General features: G+C 42.5%; 1 protein-coding gene across 4 annotated transcripts in view; it reads left to right on the top strand.

Annotated features, from left to right (window-relative positions):
* Positions 1-15701, top strand: part of LOC116448664 (glypican-5-like) — a 338454-nt gene that overhangs the window by 16723 nt on the left and 306030 nt on the right. For 3 of the 4 annotated variants that reach the window (XM_032119433.1, XM_032119431.1, XM_032119432.1), the window contains exon 2: positions 6779-6940. The exons of the other annotated variant lie outside the window; for it this stretch is intronic. In XM_032119433.1, coding sequence (XP_031975324.1) covers positions 6779-6940 — 162 coding nt within the window. The remainder of the gene's footprint in view (positions 1-6778; positions 6941-15701) is intronic. 4 annotated transcript variants of the gene reach the window in all.

The following is a 15701-nucleotide window of genomic DNA, read 5'->3' as shown; positions in this document are numbered from 1 at the left end:
CTGTGGCCCATGGGCTGAAAATGTGTCCAGCTGCTCTAGGATGTCCCACAGGTGTGCAAGTAATTGGAGGAAGGCAGGGGGAAGGGTAGCTGAGGGGCCTGGGGAGGAACAATAGAAGGGAATCTTGAGTGAGGAGAGGGACTTTGAGGAGTGAAGGGAGTGCCTGGTTTATGCCTGTGTAGGTTCCAGTGAGTTGGAGGGACATTTGGGTTAGGGAACTCAGATGCTTTTTTTGCTCTTTGGGTCCAGGAACAAGAAAGGTTCTGTGGGGTACAAGCCAAGGTGAAAAACCTACCAGGCAGTGATCTATGGAGTAGGGCAAAAGGTGCTTTGCAAAGGACACCAAAAATCAGCATACAAGAGCAGTGAGAACCAGGCAAGCAGCAGAGTGGGGAAAACTTGAACAAGATGCACCTGTGAACAGGCCTAGGAACATTTCATTGTGCAGATGCTGCCCTTAAGAGCTATATATTTGGAAGAGTTCCTGCTCTGGAAGCTGATCAGGGCCAGTGCCTGATCGTCTCCAGCTGTCCTGCAAGCTGTGGCACTTGATGATGCTGCCAGCTCTCTGGAGTCATGACATCTAGTGCTTCTTGCTGTCCCCCCTCCTGTCCCATTCAAGGCTTCTACCACCCTTAGATTTGCAGGTGTAATTCCAGTGCAATCAAGTGGTCCTTCTATTTTGTGGGGTTTTATACCTTTTTTTTTCTGGGTCTAGTCAGGAGCTCTTGAGCAAATGCAAGCTGTTTGACTTGACAGAATTGGAAGTAGCTCCACTTGCTAGTAGTTACATTAGTAGATTATCTAAGCTGTGCTTGATAAAACTTGAGGTGTGTTTATCTTTTAGCCTTGATTGTTTCAACTGGAATAGCACATCTGGTCATGGCTTTAGTCATGTTTCAGTGTATTTCAGAAGAACAGTGAGAAGGCAAAGTCTACTGATCAAGTTAAACAGTATCTCTGTTAATGTACATTATGAAAGAAGGGCTGAGGGGAAAGGAAATTTTCATAACTTCTGTTTTGCAAACTGCACTTGTAAGGTTTCTTGCTGGATATATGCATGTTGTCAAGTTGCATGTAGATGGATGGAACAAATTCGGGCTCTGCTTTCATATTTCATGAGCTTTTTGTTTTCAAGGGACCTTTCAATGTGCTGTTTGTCTGTGTGATCTTTATATTAAAGATGATGATAGGATTATTTTAACAAAATAGAGGAAAGAGATTGGAAAGTTCTTTCTGCCTAGTCAGAAAATGTGTGTGGGAGGGCCTGGCAGGAAGAACCTGATGCAGGAAGAAGAGACACCTCCGTTTGACTTAAACTCTGCTCCCTGGAGCTTACCTGGCTTCTTTGCCTAGCCCAGGGAGCAGAAGGTTTCTTGAATTAGCTGCTATTTTATGTCCCAGAGCACTGTGCACTGGCTTGTTGATTTTTGTGCTAATTCCTGGCACTATTTCAAGCATAGTAACTACCATATTTTACACTTTGACAGATCAAACTGTAGCTGTTTGACTATGCACATGTTGAGTTGATGACTTTAAGATAGTTTGCTTGTCTTTCTAGTTGAAAGCATTTTATTACTGGTGGTGGGACTGAGCTTGGTGTAAGGCTGTGCAAGGGGAGCTGTGCTCCCTGCTAGGTGAGGGTGGCCCGTGGATGAGTTTCTTGACAGCAGTCTTGCAGGTGAAGGTGGTGATGGTTTTTGCACTGCTGAAGCACAAGAGCTACATGCAAAAAGAGCCTACAAGCTTGTGGCAGCCTACAGTGGCTGGGTTCCCTTTCCTTGATGTGGCTGTGCTAGTGTGGGCTCTGCTCATTCCCCAAGTAGTTGCAGGGGGGGAGCCCTGGTTGGAAATAGCTCCTTTTTCCTTTGATTTGGCCTCCTCCCCTGAATTAGTTTGTGTTTAATTGCTGAATTTTCCTCAAGCTGAGGCAGCAGCTATACTAGACAGATGAGTCTCAAGAAGGATGAAGTGTCGGCTCCTGTTCAGCTGGGCCAGGCACAATGCAAGGTACTTTTGGCACCCTTCTCTGTGTTACTAAGGCATAATCAATCTTGGAGTCTTTGAAGACATTTGTACAACACTAAAATCTTGGGCTTTGGACTAAAGCTTTGTTTGGAAATACTGTTGAAATGTTTGTCAAAATACAAAGGCAAAAACTGTTAGAAGACAGATTGCCCTGAGCTCACCCTCTGATTGTGCTTGCTCAGGACTCTTCTGTGCAGTGGAAATTAGAGGCTCAGCTTGTTTGGGGAAAAAAAAAAAATCAGCCTGTCTTTGAAAAAGTTGGTGCAGGTAGATCAGTTAGTGTGTGTTAAAAGTTTGGTTTTCTGGTTTCAGAGTATGGCTTTTACAGTGTGTGCAGCATTTTAAAGACAGAACTATTAAACTACACGGTCAGCTAACAAAATGAATATATATTCAGCTTTTGGAAGAAGTGAATGTTGTTTGCTAAACAGGCCTCTCTGCTTTTGGGAAATGATACTGAATCAGCTAGTTTTAATGGCCAAAGTATTAGATTTTATTTATACCAAAGTTCAGAATGAAGTCCCAAACTTTTTGATTCAAAACAAAAAGCTCTCCAATCACCACATAACAAAATAGTCCACAGCTGATTTTGATAGAGCTGACCAGATGGATGTCAGGTAAGGATACATAGTTTTCTGTGCATTTAACACTTAAAGTAATTTATACTTGTGACAGGGAAGTGTCTGAAGGTGTTGCCTTTGGCATGTATTGAGTGCTTTGGGGTTGCAGAGTAGTTTTCAACAGGGATCATTGATGCATTCCAAAACACACATGCTTTAGACTCAGGTACTTTTTTTCCTGCACTTTTGAATGTGACTGTTTTTCAAAGGGGAGGAAAATACTTTATCCTGTTTCTTATAATAACAGTAAGGATTTAAAGTCTGTAGTTTTTCCTCACTTTAAAAAATAAGCTGGGCCTCAGTTTTAACCAGTACTCAAGGGAAAAAGACGTGAATGGAAAAATAATGTACATAATCAGGAGAGTAATCCTTACATCTGATCTGAAGAAGAAAATTAATTTGTTTTAGGAATGCTTTTAATAAACTTTTTTGGAATTGAAGGCCAGGCATGTAGAGTTGAAAGTGTTCTCTGTCAGTAAGTTAATGCATAAGAAAATGAAATGGAGAGGTGCCTTGGGGTGCAGGTGCTTTGCATCTGTGGCATAAAGTAAGAGTCTAGCAGAGGGCTCCCATCATGGTCAGGGGCTGGAACATGTGGGAATGGAGAGCTGGGTTTGTTCCATTGTAGGAAGATTAAGATTAAGGGAGGCCATACTGCTGTCTTCAGCTACCTTTTGGGAGGAAATAGAGAAAGTGGAGTCAGCTTCTTGTAGGTACATGGCTGTATGCTGAAAAACCACAGATGTGAGATGGAACATGGGAAATTAGATAGAAATTTTTAATTATTTTACTGTGAGTGGAGTCAAATGCTGAAACATGTCCTGAGAAGCTGTGGTGTTGTTGATCTTTGTAGACACTTGAAGCTTGACCGGATGAAGCTCTTAGGTAGTTAGACCTGCTTTAAGGGGAAGGTTGAGCTTGAGGTGCCTCCCAAACTAAATTACTAGTTAGGAAATGAGAGGCAGCTTGGGGAAAGCTGGTAAGCAAGTCCTAGAGGGAAATTAGCAGGGTGAAATCCTGAAATGATGCTGTTGGTAACTTCTGTCTTTTGGGAATGGTGCTTTCTAAACTCTGGTGTATTGAATGGCTTTGTTCCTTAAAAAAGGGAGGAGTTTTCCCTTAAGGCTGTGTCCCTATGGCTGGTGGGCAGCACACTCTGAGCAGGGCAGATGGGGTGCTCTGTCTCTGGGGTGCTCAGCCCCTTGGCCACCCCTCTGTCACTGCTTCTCCCCTCTTCCTGTTGGAGAGGGTATTTTTCATTAAGATGAAAGAGATGAGAGAAACTAAAATTAGTATCAGAGTTATTAGAGACATTAAGATATTACTAATGAGTTCTAATTTAATCTCGGCACCCAGGCATGTATAGCACTGAAACCTTTTATTAGGTTTCTATAATTGTGTTACAAGTGATACCCTCAGGCTAATACTGGAGCAAGTGAAATTGCCAGGCTGTGTGCATGACAGCAGTGACCTGACAGTCCTGTGAGGAGAGTGGGGCTTGCTCTTCGCTGTGCTTTCAATGCTCTGTGTTTTACATCAGGCTCCTTAACTGTCAGGGGCTTAGTGCTGTTTCTGTTTAAGAGTGCCTTCTATGTCATTTTGGCTCTGGACCAACAAATCCTAGCCTTCATGCTCTGGGAGTATTCATCAGGGGAGGTAGCTGGGTGGGGAATCCCAGGAGTGCAGTTCCAGCTGAGATAGCCCTATCCTTAAAGCTTTCTGAAGGAGAAGCAGGTTCCCATGTGTCTCGTTTCAGAGGGGAATGCCAGGTGCAGCTCTGATAGCCATGGATTGCCTCTTTGCCAGGGTCAGCGCAGAGCACCTGAGATTTCAGACCTTTTTTGTTACAGGTCTGAGCTTTGCAAAACCCCATCAAACAAAGCTGTGGAGGGCTGCTGTAAGGAGAAATGCTCTGGGTGTCAGCAGCTTGGCAGTGCAGATGCCGAGCAACATTTACAACCCCTCTGCTCAGACACCTATTTGTGCGTGACTGAGTCGCTCTGCAGTCTGTGTTACAATTTCACTCATGCTTTGGTGGTGCCAGCTCAAGAGAAGTGGTCCTTCCCTGACCCCCAGTTCCTTGTGAAAGGACAAACGTGTTGAGGGGGTGAACTGGATCAGGGAACCCATCCAAGTTAAAATTAGCCTGGCCAAGAAGCTAATTTCAACCTTGGGACAGCTTCTCTGGCAGCCGGGAGCAGACGAGCGTGCCCAGCCGGTGACGAGCGTGCAGCCCTCCCGCTGCTGCTTTTGGCAGCCTGCTGGCTTCAGCCAGGGCCTTCAGCAGGGTCTGGGGCTTCCCACTGGAGTGGGGAGAGTTTTGTTTCCTATATTTGAAATAAGATTGAAGTGTGAAACAAATCCACCCCCAAAATGGTGTCCTGATTCAGCTCAGTCTGTGACAACTTCGATCTTTGTTTGCAAACTTACATAAAAATGTAGCGAATTGAAATATTTTACTTTGGTTTTGACCTTCTTGACATAAATTAGCTGCACTTTCCAATGAGAGTTGCTATAAGCTGGAGCAACATTTTCAAGTCAAATAAGGTGTTTTAGCTAACTCAGTGTTTTTATTTTTTCCCTGGTGAGGGAGGTTTATTGAAGCTCCTCCCTGCAGGTTTGATCTCAGTGAGCTGGTGACCTGGAGCTGGCTCTGAGCAGAGCCCGGTCCTTTGGGGGTGTTTACTGATTTTTCAGTGTGCGTCCTTGTTTTTCCAGTGTGCATCCCCCCTGTTTTTAATCACTGTCAGTTATGTGGAGCATTGCTGTGCATTAACCTGCAAGGCTGCACTACAAGAGGTAGTGCAGGTGATGGTTCATTAATATTTCCATCCCAAGGCCTGGTCTGGGTTCTCTGCAGTGGCCTGGGTGAGAAATCCTCTGCAGGAATTATGGCCCTTTGGAGAATCGGGTCTGTTTTCATCCATGTGTGCCCTCCAGCCCAACTGATGCTGTGTGGGGAGGGATTGCCAGTGGTGTTTGCAGTGGTTTAAAATAGAGGCCCACCTTGGGCACAGAGAGGGCAGTGTGGGGGCATACCAGCTCCAGTTCAAAGGGCACATACAGCCAGTTGTGGAGTGGGACTGGGAAACTTGGCCACCTGTATGGCATTGGCCTTCCTGGGAAAGGCTGTCTCCTTCCCTGGAGCCTGAAGGATGGGATGGAGGTGGACACCTGCAGCCCCTTTCCCCCAGGGCATCTGTTTCTGCCTTGAGGTGGAGGGAAGGAAGCCCCTGACACACTGTCACGCTTAATAACTGTGTGACTGTTTGGGCTCTGGTATTTATGTGTGCCTCTGGTTTTGGATTTACTTGCTTAATAGTCTCTTGCTTTTTTCCTCCCCTTCTAAAACATGTATTTGTGAAGCGTGAGAAAACACTCATCTGCAGTCTGTACCAGATCCTTTCTGGCACTTGCATATCCTGTGCTGTAGAACAAATAGACCCTGAGTGTGTCCATCACAACTCTGTGATGTAGGTTTCCTTATTGAGGATATTAAACTTGTTGAAACACATACAAAGATGGAATGATTAAAAAAACCCCCCATTCTACAAGAATGAAGCTTTTAATCAACTTTCTCTGTAGTTGCAAGGTGAGAGTGATTGCAGTGCCTTTAATTTTTTTTTTTTTTTGGTGAGCTGCCCAGGAGCTCAGATTTTTTAAAGAAGGTTCCCCCTAGTGTAAGAGGTGAATAGGTGATTCCTTGAGGCACAATCTGGGTGAGTATTGGATCCTAATTTGAGGCATGGTTAACATTCAAGTTAACACACATTCAAATTTTGATACCCTCAGCACCAGATGTACAGTGGGAATGTTGCCCCTTTGATGGTTCATCTTCATGATGATGATTGTTGTGCTGCCACTGACTGTGTTCAGGTAACTTTTGTGCCCAGTGTTCTTAACAGTGTAAAATAACTTATCAGCTGATAATGTAATGTTACTTAAATTTAGATGAAACAATCGCAACTTTGTGTCCTTCTGACAACATCTGAGTTTCACATTGTCATTCCTTGTGGGTTTTGTCTTGTTTCAAAATTTAAAATGTGGTGTTTCTGATGTTAAGAAGCATTACTTCGGTAGTGTAAGTTCAAGCGTTTTCTGATTATTGTGTTTTTCTTGTTTGCTTTAAGAGTCAGATTTACAGATCTGTCAACACAGGGCACCAACATGTTGCACCAAAAAAATGGAAGAAAGCTACCAGGCAGCTGTTCGAAGGGAGAGGACTCAGAGTATCCAGGCGCTGAACTTTGAACTGAAGTACATGATTGTTGGTCACATCACAGCTTTTCAAGGTAGGAAATTTTGAGTAGTTTATAACAGTATCCTCTGCAAGCCAGAGGAAAGCTCTTATCTTTGTTTTTCATTCCTCTTGCATCACATGCTGTTGTCACTGCCTTATGGTTTGCTTCCCAGTTCTTTGATGATTGTGCTTTTGGATAAAGGTGATGGCACTTAATCTTGTCTGGTATGTTAAGCATCTTCCTAAATCTAATCAGGAATAGACTGAAGCCAAGACTTTGTTCCTGGGGTTAGTGTGGATTTTTTAAGGCATTTTCAAGTGTCTTTTCAGTGCCTGATGGTCTTGCTTTTTGATACTCTCTTGTGTTGCCAAACTATTTGCAGGTGTAGAACGTCGCATGAAGGCGCATTTGTTTGTTGATGCTGAAGAATAAGTGCTCTGAGGTGTCAAATGAGAACACAGCTCTTGCTTCATGTCTAAGTGCAAGAGTACCTTGCTCTAACAGGCACATATGTGATACAGGTGGTTATTGTACTATTACAAGGAGGAAAATGCTTGGGTATAACTGTGCACTGTAGTGTTGAGCACTGGAGACTTTTCTCCAGAAGGGCATTTAAACATAGGCTGTGAACTTTAAACTTATGAGAGTTGAGTGATTAAATCACTCAATGAGTGATGAATCCTGCTTAGTGACCTCTGTGGGACTAATTACATGCTTAATTTTAACACTCTGCTTTGCCATGTTCAGTGCTGAGCACTCTTACGGAATGGGTTCTGAAATGAAGCCAGTAGTTATTAAAATACCAAGTGTTGGGGCCTGGATGATTAAGCCTATTGTTAGAAGGCAGGTTTTATCAAGTAGTATCTTTTTTTGTCTAGTTTCTCCCATTTGAGTGAAAATATTATAAATAAAAGATGAGACTGACAGTTAATAAGAGACAGCATATTATCTTAAATTGACAATAAGTGATGGTGGAAGTCTGAAAGAGACATGAAGGGACAAGAGAAAAATTTTCTTCTGCTTTTGTTTTTTTATATCTCTTTCCTTTTTTACCCATGAGTGAGAAATAACATTTTGGTTTATTTTACAATTAATTTTTGAAAATGTTTGATACCCCCTTCATTAAAAAATTGGCTTGGAGGGCACTTCAGAGGAGCACTGTAGTGAAAGGGTGGCTGTTGGCATTGTTAAATGCTGGTTATTCATTCAAGCAATCTTTCAGTATTATGATTGAATAAAGGTAAGGTCAGAATAGATTAACCTACCAGCCCTTTTAGGTCAAGCCAGAGGCTTTATTGTCCATTGCTGATGAAGCCTTTTGATGGAATGAAAGCGGTAGTTAGACATTTCACACAGTTTAAATTTACAAGCATTTTCTGGAAGTGGGTAAATAGGTTGTTTGTTGTGACTTGCTGTGGCTGGCCTTCTGTCTGCATTAGGTGGGAACACTTGAAAAATGTAACTTTGCTCGCTTGCATTGGGAGCTGCTTTTGTTCTCTGGTTTTGTCCCAGGTGTCAGTGAAAAGCCTCTCTATCTTGTGCTGGATAAACATTCTGTTGCTAAGAGTGGTGCTGTGCGAGACATTTACAGAGCGAGAAGATTGTTGCATTGAATTAACTCTGTCCTTTTGGTCTGCTTTCATGTGTCGCTATTTTCAATGATAAAGTGAGTGTGCCAACAGCACATTTTACAGCCTGAGAAAAGGAAACCCTGATTTTAGAAGCTTTCAGATGCTGTTTAGATTTCATGTTTCTTGCAGCAGTGAGAACTGACTCAGACTTTCTGAAAAATAGCGCTTTATTCATTTGTATGGGGTGGTGTTTACTTGTACAATTTTCATGCACAATTTACTTTTATATATACACATTTTTAGTACTGTTAGTTTAGTCAAAGCAAAGCAGTAGTTAGCCTTGCTGCCTGCTTCTGGGGAAAGGAAGTCTTAACTGCTTTTTATGCACTTAAAGCAGACAATACCACTAATATTATACCAGTACTAGTGAAATAATTCTCAAGATTACTGTGGTGTAAGAAATGGATTTTCAGTAGTCCATCTCTGAGAACATAGTGGTGGGAGTTGAATTTCATTGGGGAAAAAGAGATCAACTTTTTAGGAAGGGGGAGACACCCAAGGAGAATGTGCTTTTGTTTTTTTGGGTTTTTTTTAAGTTCTTATCGCCTTAGATTCTTTCAAAGAAGTCAAAAGGCAGTTCTGAGGACATTTAAGTGTCACAAGTATTAATAATAAGGAGCTTTCTCACGTGAGTAGAAGTTTTGATATGTGTTTGGTTAAATATTCCTTCTGTACTGCCTCGGTACTGCTGTTGGCTGTGGATATTTTGGACTTGAAGAGATACTTTCTTGGGTTTTCTTCTTGAAATTGAAAATGTTATTTAGTAGCTTTTCCTACAGCTGAAATAAGACAATTTTCACAAGTGCTGGATTTAGCTGTGCAAAATAATTGGTCTGTAAGACCTGATTAAATATATCGCAGCTGTGGGCAGGCTTGTTTTATTTGGGCTAGTGCCCAATCCATATATACGGGCAGCTTTAGCACTAAGGTTCAGTCCCACTGTATTTCCCCATTTAAAGTTTTCAATATTAACAAGCCAGTCTTTTGCTCAAAGACTTTACTAAATCAAACTCCTGTTTTTTGTTGTTTTGTTTTGTTTTGTTTTTTTTTTTTTGCTTGAATGTCTGTCTCGAGTGCTGAAAGCACTGATAGGAAGAGGCCCACTGGCATCAACTGCAGGCTGCAAAATGTCCTCCCCGTGAGTAACAGGACAGGAGGAAGGGAGAGAGGCAGGAATGAAAGAGCCAACTGGCTGTTTGGGAGGCACAGCCTCAGAATTAGCTCCTGCAGAATCATATAGTGACACAAAATGTTCCAGGTGTCTGACACGTTGAAAGCAAACAGGGCCCTGTGGAAGGGTTTCATGGAAAGCTGATGCATTCCATTTCTCTTCATGTTCTGGTCCATGGTGTGGCCTCAAGGTTATAACCATGGTTTTAGTCCCTCGACAGATGTGTGACTGCTCCACATGGAATCACAGGCAAGGAGGAGTAAGTGCATGAGATGGGTAAGTGATCCAGGCTGTAATAGGAGCAGTGTAATGGAGGAGAATATGCCTGTTGTAATGATCCTCCCGGTCAGCCTTCGTCTCTTCAGAGCTGGCTTTGTTTTGGAGGCATTTTGGAGCAGGTCACTTTGTCCCATCTAAAGATGTGCCTGCCTTTGTGTTTGCTCCTGTGGCTGCAGCCTGAAATGCCCAGCAGAACTTTTAAATGAATGATGAAACAGGACACTTTCATTTTGTATCTCACTTTCTCCTTTGATGATCCAAAGATTCTCTTTTGAACTTACTGTTTTCTTTGTCCCAGTGGTTATTTTAGGCTTGCATGTAAACAAGTGTATTGTTTTAGATGGATGTCTTTGTGGTGAGGATACATGTTATTTGGCAGTTATCCATTCCTGTCCCAATTTCCTCATGCAGTCCCTCCACTCCATGGGGACACTTCAAGTAAGGCAACTGCTTCATTGTTAGTGGATTAGGAGCGGTGTGGGTGTGCAGGCTGAAAGTTGCTGTCAGAAGAGGTATCAATAGTCTGACAGGAAAGCTTTGTTGTGGTCAGACAGCAGAGAGAACCTGGCCTCCCTTTTCTGTGTCCTTTATGGAGTGCTAACAGGTGCCACATAAGGACCCACAGACAGCTTGGCTCTGCTCCTGTCATCTTATGCTGAGGCTAATTTGTGGTAATGAGAATCCAAACACTGTTAATTTATTTGTTCTGCCGATGGTCTTTCCAGAGAGGCAGAACAAGATACTTTTAAACCTACATGCTTTTCAGTGACCAAATTAGCTATCAGAGATATGGTGAAAAACTTTGAGCTCAGCAGTTTAAAAAAATGACTGTTCTCTGCACTTGTTTTTGCAGCAGGCAATAGGAGTTGTTCACTTAGCCTCTGAAGGGAAAGCTTCCATGAATGAAAACTTCTTGGTCATAAAGCACTAATTTGTCTTGCTTTTCTGAAATAACATTCATTTGACCTTGAGGGGTCAGGTGGTGGTCCCAGTTCCAGTCTTCTCCCAGCTACAGGAGGGAAGATGAGCTTTGGAGCACTGTTCCTCTCACTCCTAACCCAAGGGGGTTTGGCAAAGCTGTGCTTACCTTCTGCTTTATATGGAATGGAAAGATGCTAGTTGGGAAAGCACCTTGCTGCAGTTTCTAATAGCTGCAGTTGCTCAGACATTGCAGTGCCTGCGTATTGTTTGCCTTGTTGCCATCTGATCCAAGCAGGCAACTGGGAAGGACATGAATGATATGAAATGGAAAGGGAAGCTTGTTGTAGCAGGCATGGAGTCCAGGACTTCTGGTTGTCAGTAAAATGCCTGAAAGTTAATGCCTCGTTGATCCATGAAGTCCTTAAGCTCAAATGTTTTTCTCTGAAAGCCTCCATGGGGAGTGGGGATGACTGGGTGGTTTCAGGGATGGATAGCACTAGTGGGCCCATTAATCAACTGATCCAAACTCTCCCAGACATGAATTATACACTATGCTGCACTCAGAGCTATATGGAGTCAAAAACATTTTCCATTTTCATTTGGCTCAGTTGCAGTGTTGCTGATACTTCTTTTTACTGAATTTAGGAATATCAGCTTGAAATAGGGGTGTCTGGTTAATGGTGTTGAAGTGCAGTGACATTTACAAAACAAAGACTTGGCTGTAGAAACGCACTCTGGATTGAAGTAAATTACTACATGAAGTGTAGCCACAATGCTGGAGATGGATGCAGTCCAAAATCAATGAGCTTTTTAAAAAAAAGCCAACCATCACCAGCAGAAACCTGCCAAAACTCACCACCAGTGCTTCTGGTTCCTGTTTTTTACTGCTGGATTATAGAAATGCAGAAGTGTTGTTTTTTGAATAGGTTTTTGTAGTCCTGTACTGCTTGGTCATTTACTCAGACAAATTGTTACCTGCCCCTTTCCACTTGTTTTGCACTCTGCTGACCTTTGAGCTGAAAGTTGGCCAGGATGTAGAATTTGGTTTGGCTCGTGGCAAAAATGATTTCCTACAGGAAGAGAGGCTCCGCTAGAGTGTTTCTGTCCCATTCCTGTCCCAGAGGACCACTGGATCTGCGTTCTCCAGCAGGAGTGAGAGTTGGGGTTACGGATGCAGTCCAAGGCTGGAATATCCCTTCTTAGCTGTGAGCTGCCTGCTGGTGGAACACTGCTGGCTGTGTTTGGGGCTGTAGGTACAAGAAGCCTGTTTTCATCCCTGTGACAAAACCAGCCTTATCTTGGCTGCTGCTGGTCTTAGTTGAAATGTAAACTCAGCACTTTATGGGATACTCTTTGTTTACAGACTTCAAGCACTTTTGGAAAGTACCTCAGTGTGGGTGCATTGGTGCTCCAGATAGGTGAAGGGAGGAACATGGAAGGGAAAATGTGTTTCCTAAAGTGGCACATCATATGCCATAGGATCCTTCTAAAAAAAGTATTTTTGATTTCTAGAGACCTTGAAGGGAAAGGAATTTTGTCTGATTTTAGTCTCCCGAGGTGTTTGCTGCAGGAGTAGGAGATGCTCCTTTTGTCCTTGATCTTGGCACAGTTGGGCTACTTTGCCCTAAGTGAGGACCGGGTCAGTGTTCCGGAGCAGGTGCAGTAGGAGAAAAGGGATGGCTTTCATCAACTCTGTGGGAATAAGATTCCTCCTTTGTATTTTGGTGCTGCCTGAAAGTTGGTAAATACAGTGTGCCATCCGTTTGGAGACAGGAGTTCTGCTAGCTTGCTATCTTGTGTAAAACAGTTTATGTTGGGTGGAGGCAATGGAAGATGAAGAACTGTCGGGCAGGAGAGGCAGAGTCCATCAGGAATAAATGTCCTGTGTGACCAGGAAACTTAGGTGCCATGGTAGTGAAGCATTACCCTGTGGGTAACCAGAGGTGGTCTTCTGGTTCTGCCACCCAGATTTTATCCCCTCTATTGCCACGTGTTTCCATTGCTGCACATAGGACTGTCAGATCAGGTGAGGCTGCAGGGCTACTTCGCGCAGTCGTGGGCAGTAAATGAACAGGGAGATCTATCAGAAATATGAACATGCTTCCCTCTTACCCTGGAGACTGATAATACCAGAGCTTGCCAAGTCTAGGCCAAGATGTACCAGTTATCCAGTGGTGCAGTTATCCATTGTTGGGCTCACTGTCCCTTCATTCTTCTTTCCCCAAGTTATCTTTTGGTTGCCACAACAGAATTGTTAATGTTGACTGTGTGCTGATGGCAGCTTTATTACGCTTCAGGTTTCCTGCTTTGAACACGTTGCCTACTTGTTCCATTGTGTCAATTGATCCTGAAATTTTACCATTACAAATGTATTATTTCCCATAAGTTTTATCTTCTATATGTATGCCACGTATGATTTTAGAGCCCGGGGCTTTGCTAAGACTTCAGTCTTTGTCTGCATGTGGGCTGATGGAAGGGGGTGTTAAATTCTTTCCTGTAATTGTCCTTTTCTCAGCAAAATAAAAAGTTTGCAGTGTCCTGCTCCCTAATGCTCTCACCTTTTATCTTCTGAATATTAAAAGAAAATCTTGGTGGTGGTCCAGGGACTGTGAGTAAATATTAACATTACATTGAGAATGGAGATTATTGAACTCACTGTGCAGCTTGTGTATTCTGTCTCTAAACATTCTGAATGGTGTGAGGTGGCTGAAAGACTACCTGTGATGCTTTGGAGTAATACATTTTCAGAAGTTGTGTGTACACTTTTGTCAGGATTCTAGATTCAGATTGATGCTTTCATGCTGTATGTTACAAAAGAATCAATAAGTTTCTTCCTTGGTGTCTTGTATTGTTCCATTTTTCATAGATATTGAAATCAGTGGGATGATCTACTATCCACTAATGATTTAAGAAATTGGGTTTATTTCTATGTACATACAAGTTTAAAATTAAACGTGGAAAAACCCCAAATAAACTCTCACCTTTAAAATTTTCCTGTAGTGCATATTAAACACAAAATGAGCTTGTGCAGAAGTTAATTCCGGCTTCTCATGTCCTCTGAGACTGTGTGCCTCTAGATTTTTTCCATACTGTTTCATTTCCCATAGGATACATAACAGAAAGCAAGTATCTGATGGGTTTTTATGGTTTTCACTGTTTATTCAAGGTTATTTAAATCGTACTGAAAAGATAATTTCCTTAATCAAACTACTGATCCCATTCTGTGTCTCTTTAATAGTGCCACCCTCCTGCATCTAAAAGACACCTTCCATCTTGTATTTTCCAGTGTAATCCATGCTGCTGGTCACCTGTGATCTAAATATCAGGTCCTGTCACAGGCCAGTAATTCCAGCCTTTTCTCTCAGTATAAAAATTCAGATGGGTACAGTTTTGGCTTCTCCTATGCTTCCTTTCACATTAGAGATGTGTGAGCTGTAAAGATGCTCTGTGCCTTCACTGCCTTCCTTTACATGCTGTTCTTAAAACTCTCCTTAAGGTCATGGTAAACAAAATACTTGTGAAAGGCCAACCCAAACTCTGATGCATCTGCTGCCTCTTGCACTGACCAGGTTTCTCATGCTTTTGCCCCCTTCTGTCCTTCCTGCCTGTGTATCAGCTGTTGTCTGCCTTGACTCTTACTGGCAGCCCTGAGAGAGGCACCAGGATTTATCCTGGATCTCTACAGCACCTGTGACCCTGGTGTTTTATCAGCATCTCTGACTCCAACTGAATGTAAATAACTGATGATCTTGGTAATTTCTGCATGCTTCTGATTGCATTAATATATCCCTTGGCTGCTTCTTGTCATTTGGGCAGCTTAAGAAGAAGAAATTACAAGTCTTTAAAAGAATGCAGGAAAAACCAGAGGAATAATGGAGGAAATAACAAAATTCTGATGGCTTTTTTCCCACTTGATTTGAAAGCATACAAAACCTAGGAAGGACACTTAATTCTAGCCATAGAATGGAAATCGCTGTCCTGCAAACCATATCTAGCAAGGATCATGTCCACATAAGTCTTTATAGGATAACTACAGCTAGGGACTGTATTGTTAATAGTGGGTTTCTCTTTAAACATAGGAAAACTCTACATTAAGTCTCACCTATTACACTAAAATGACCTTTTATCCAGTGGCAATCAGCAGTCACACTTGGGAGTCACCAGCACTGTGAGTAGCTTGCTGTTACGAGAGTTCCTGTGTGTTGTATGCAGGTTTGGCTTCTGAAATGGTGCAGTTCTTTCTGAGGAATGCATATGCAGAATGGTGCTTGTGGATAACTGGATAATATTGCCAGAAGCTTATACTGGCAATCATTATATACTTACAAGTGTTGAAGTTTTTGGCTTATTTCTGGAATTGCAATGCTTTGACTGCCAAGCAAAAGTGCTGTATTGTTTAGGTATCTTTGTAACGTTCAATTTATTAAATACAGATTTTACAGAACTTTGGCCTGAGGCTTTGAAAGGACAGGATAATTCCATGTGAAGTGCTGAGAGAAATAAACATTAAATACATTTAAAAGGAAACAGCAAATCGTCTAGATAAGATATCATCCATTTAGCCTTGATAATCATCATGTAAACTTGCTTCCTGAGCTTGTCTGGCTGTGACTGCCATTTGATGCCTAGAATGTCAGCAATTTGGGGCAGGGACAGTCTCTTCATCATCTATTTATAACTGTTGTTCAGGCAATGTGGGTAGGGCATCTTGGTGCTCCAGGAAGAAATGTAATGAGCGCACACACGTATCATGTGAGCGTGTATTTGGTTATCTTCTATCCCTGTCCGTATTTCACCTGTTGGTGTTTGT

The sequence above is a fragment of the Corvus moneduloides genome, chromosome 10 (assembly GCF_009650955.1).
Source record: "Corvus moneduloides isolate bCorMon1 chromosome 10, bCorMon1.pri, whole genome shotgun sequence".
In the NCBI taxonomy this organism is placed as follows: Eukaryota; Metazoa; Chordata; class Aves; order Passeriformes; family Corvidae; genus Corvus; species Corvus moneduloides.
The sequence above is the reverse complement of the archived record's forward strand: the minus strand, read 5'-3'. Positions and strand labels throughout refer to the sequence as shown.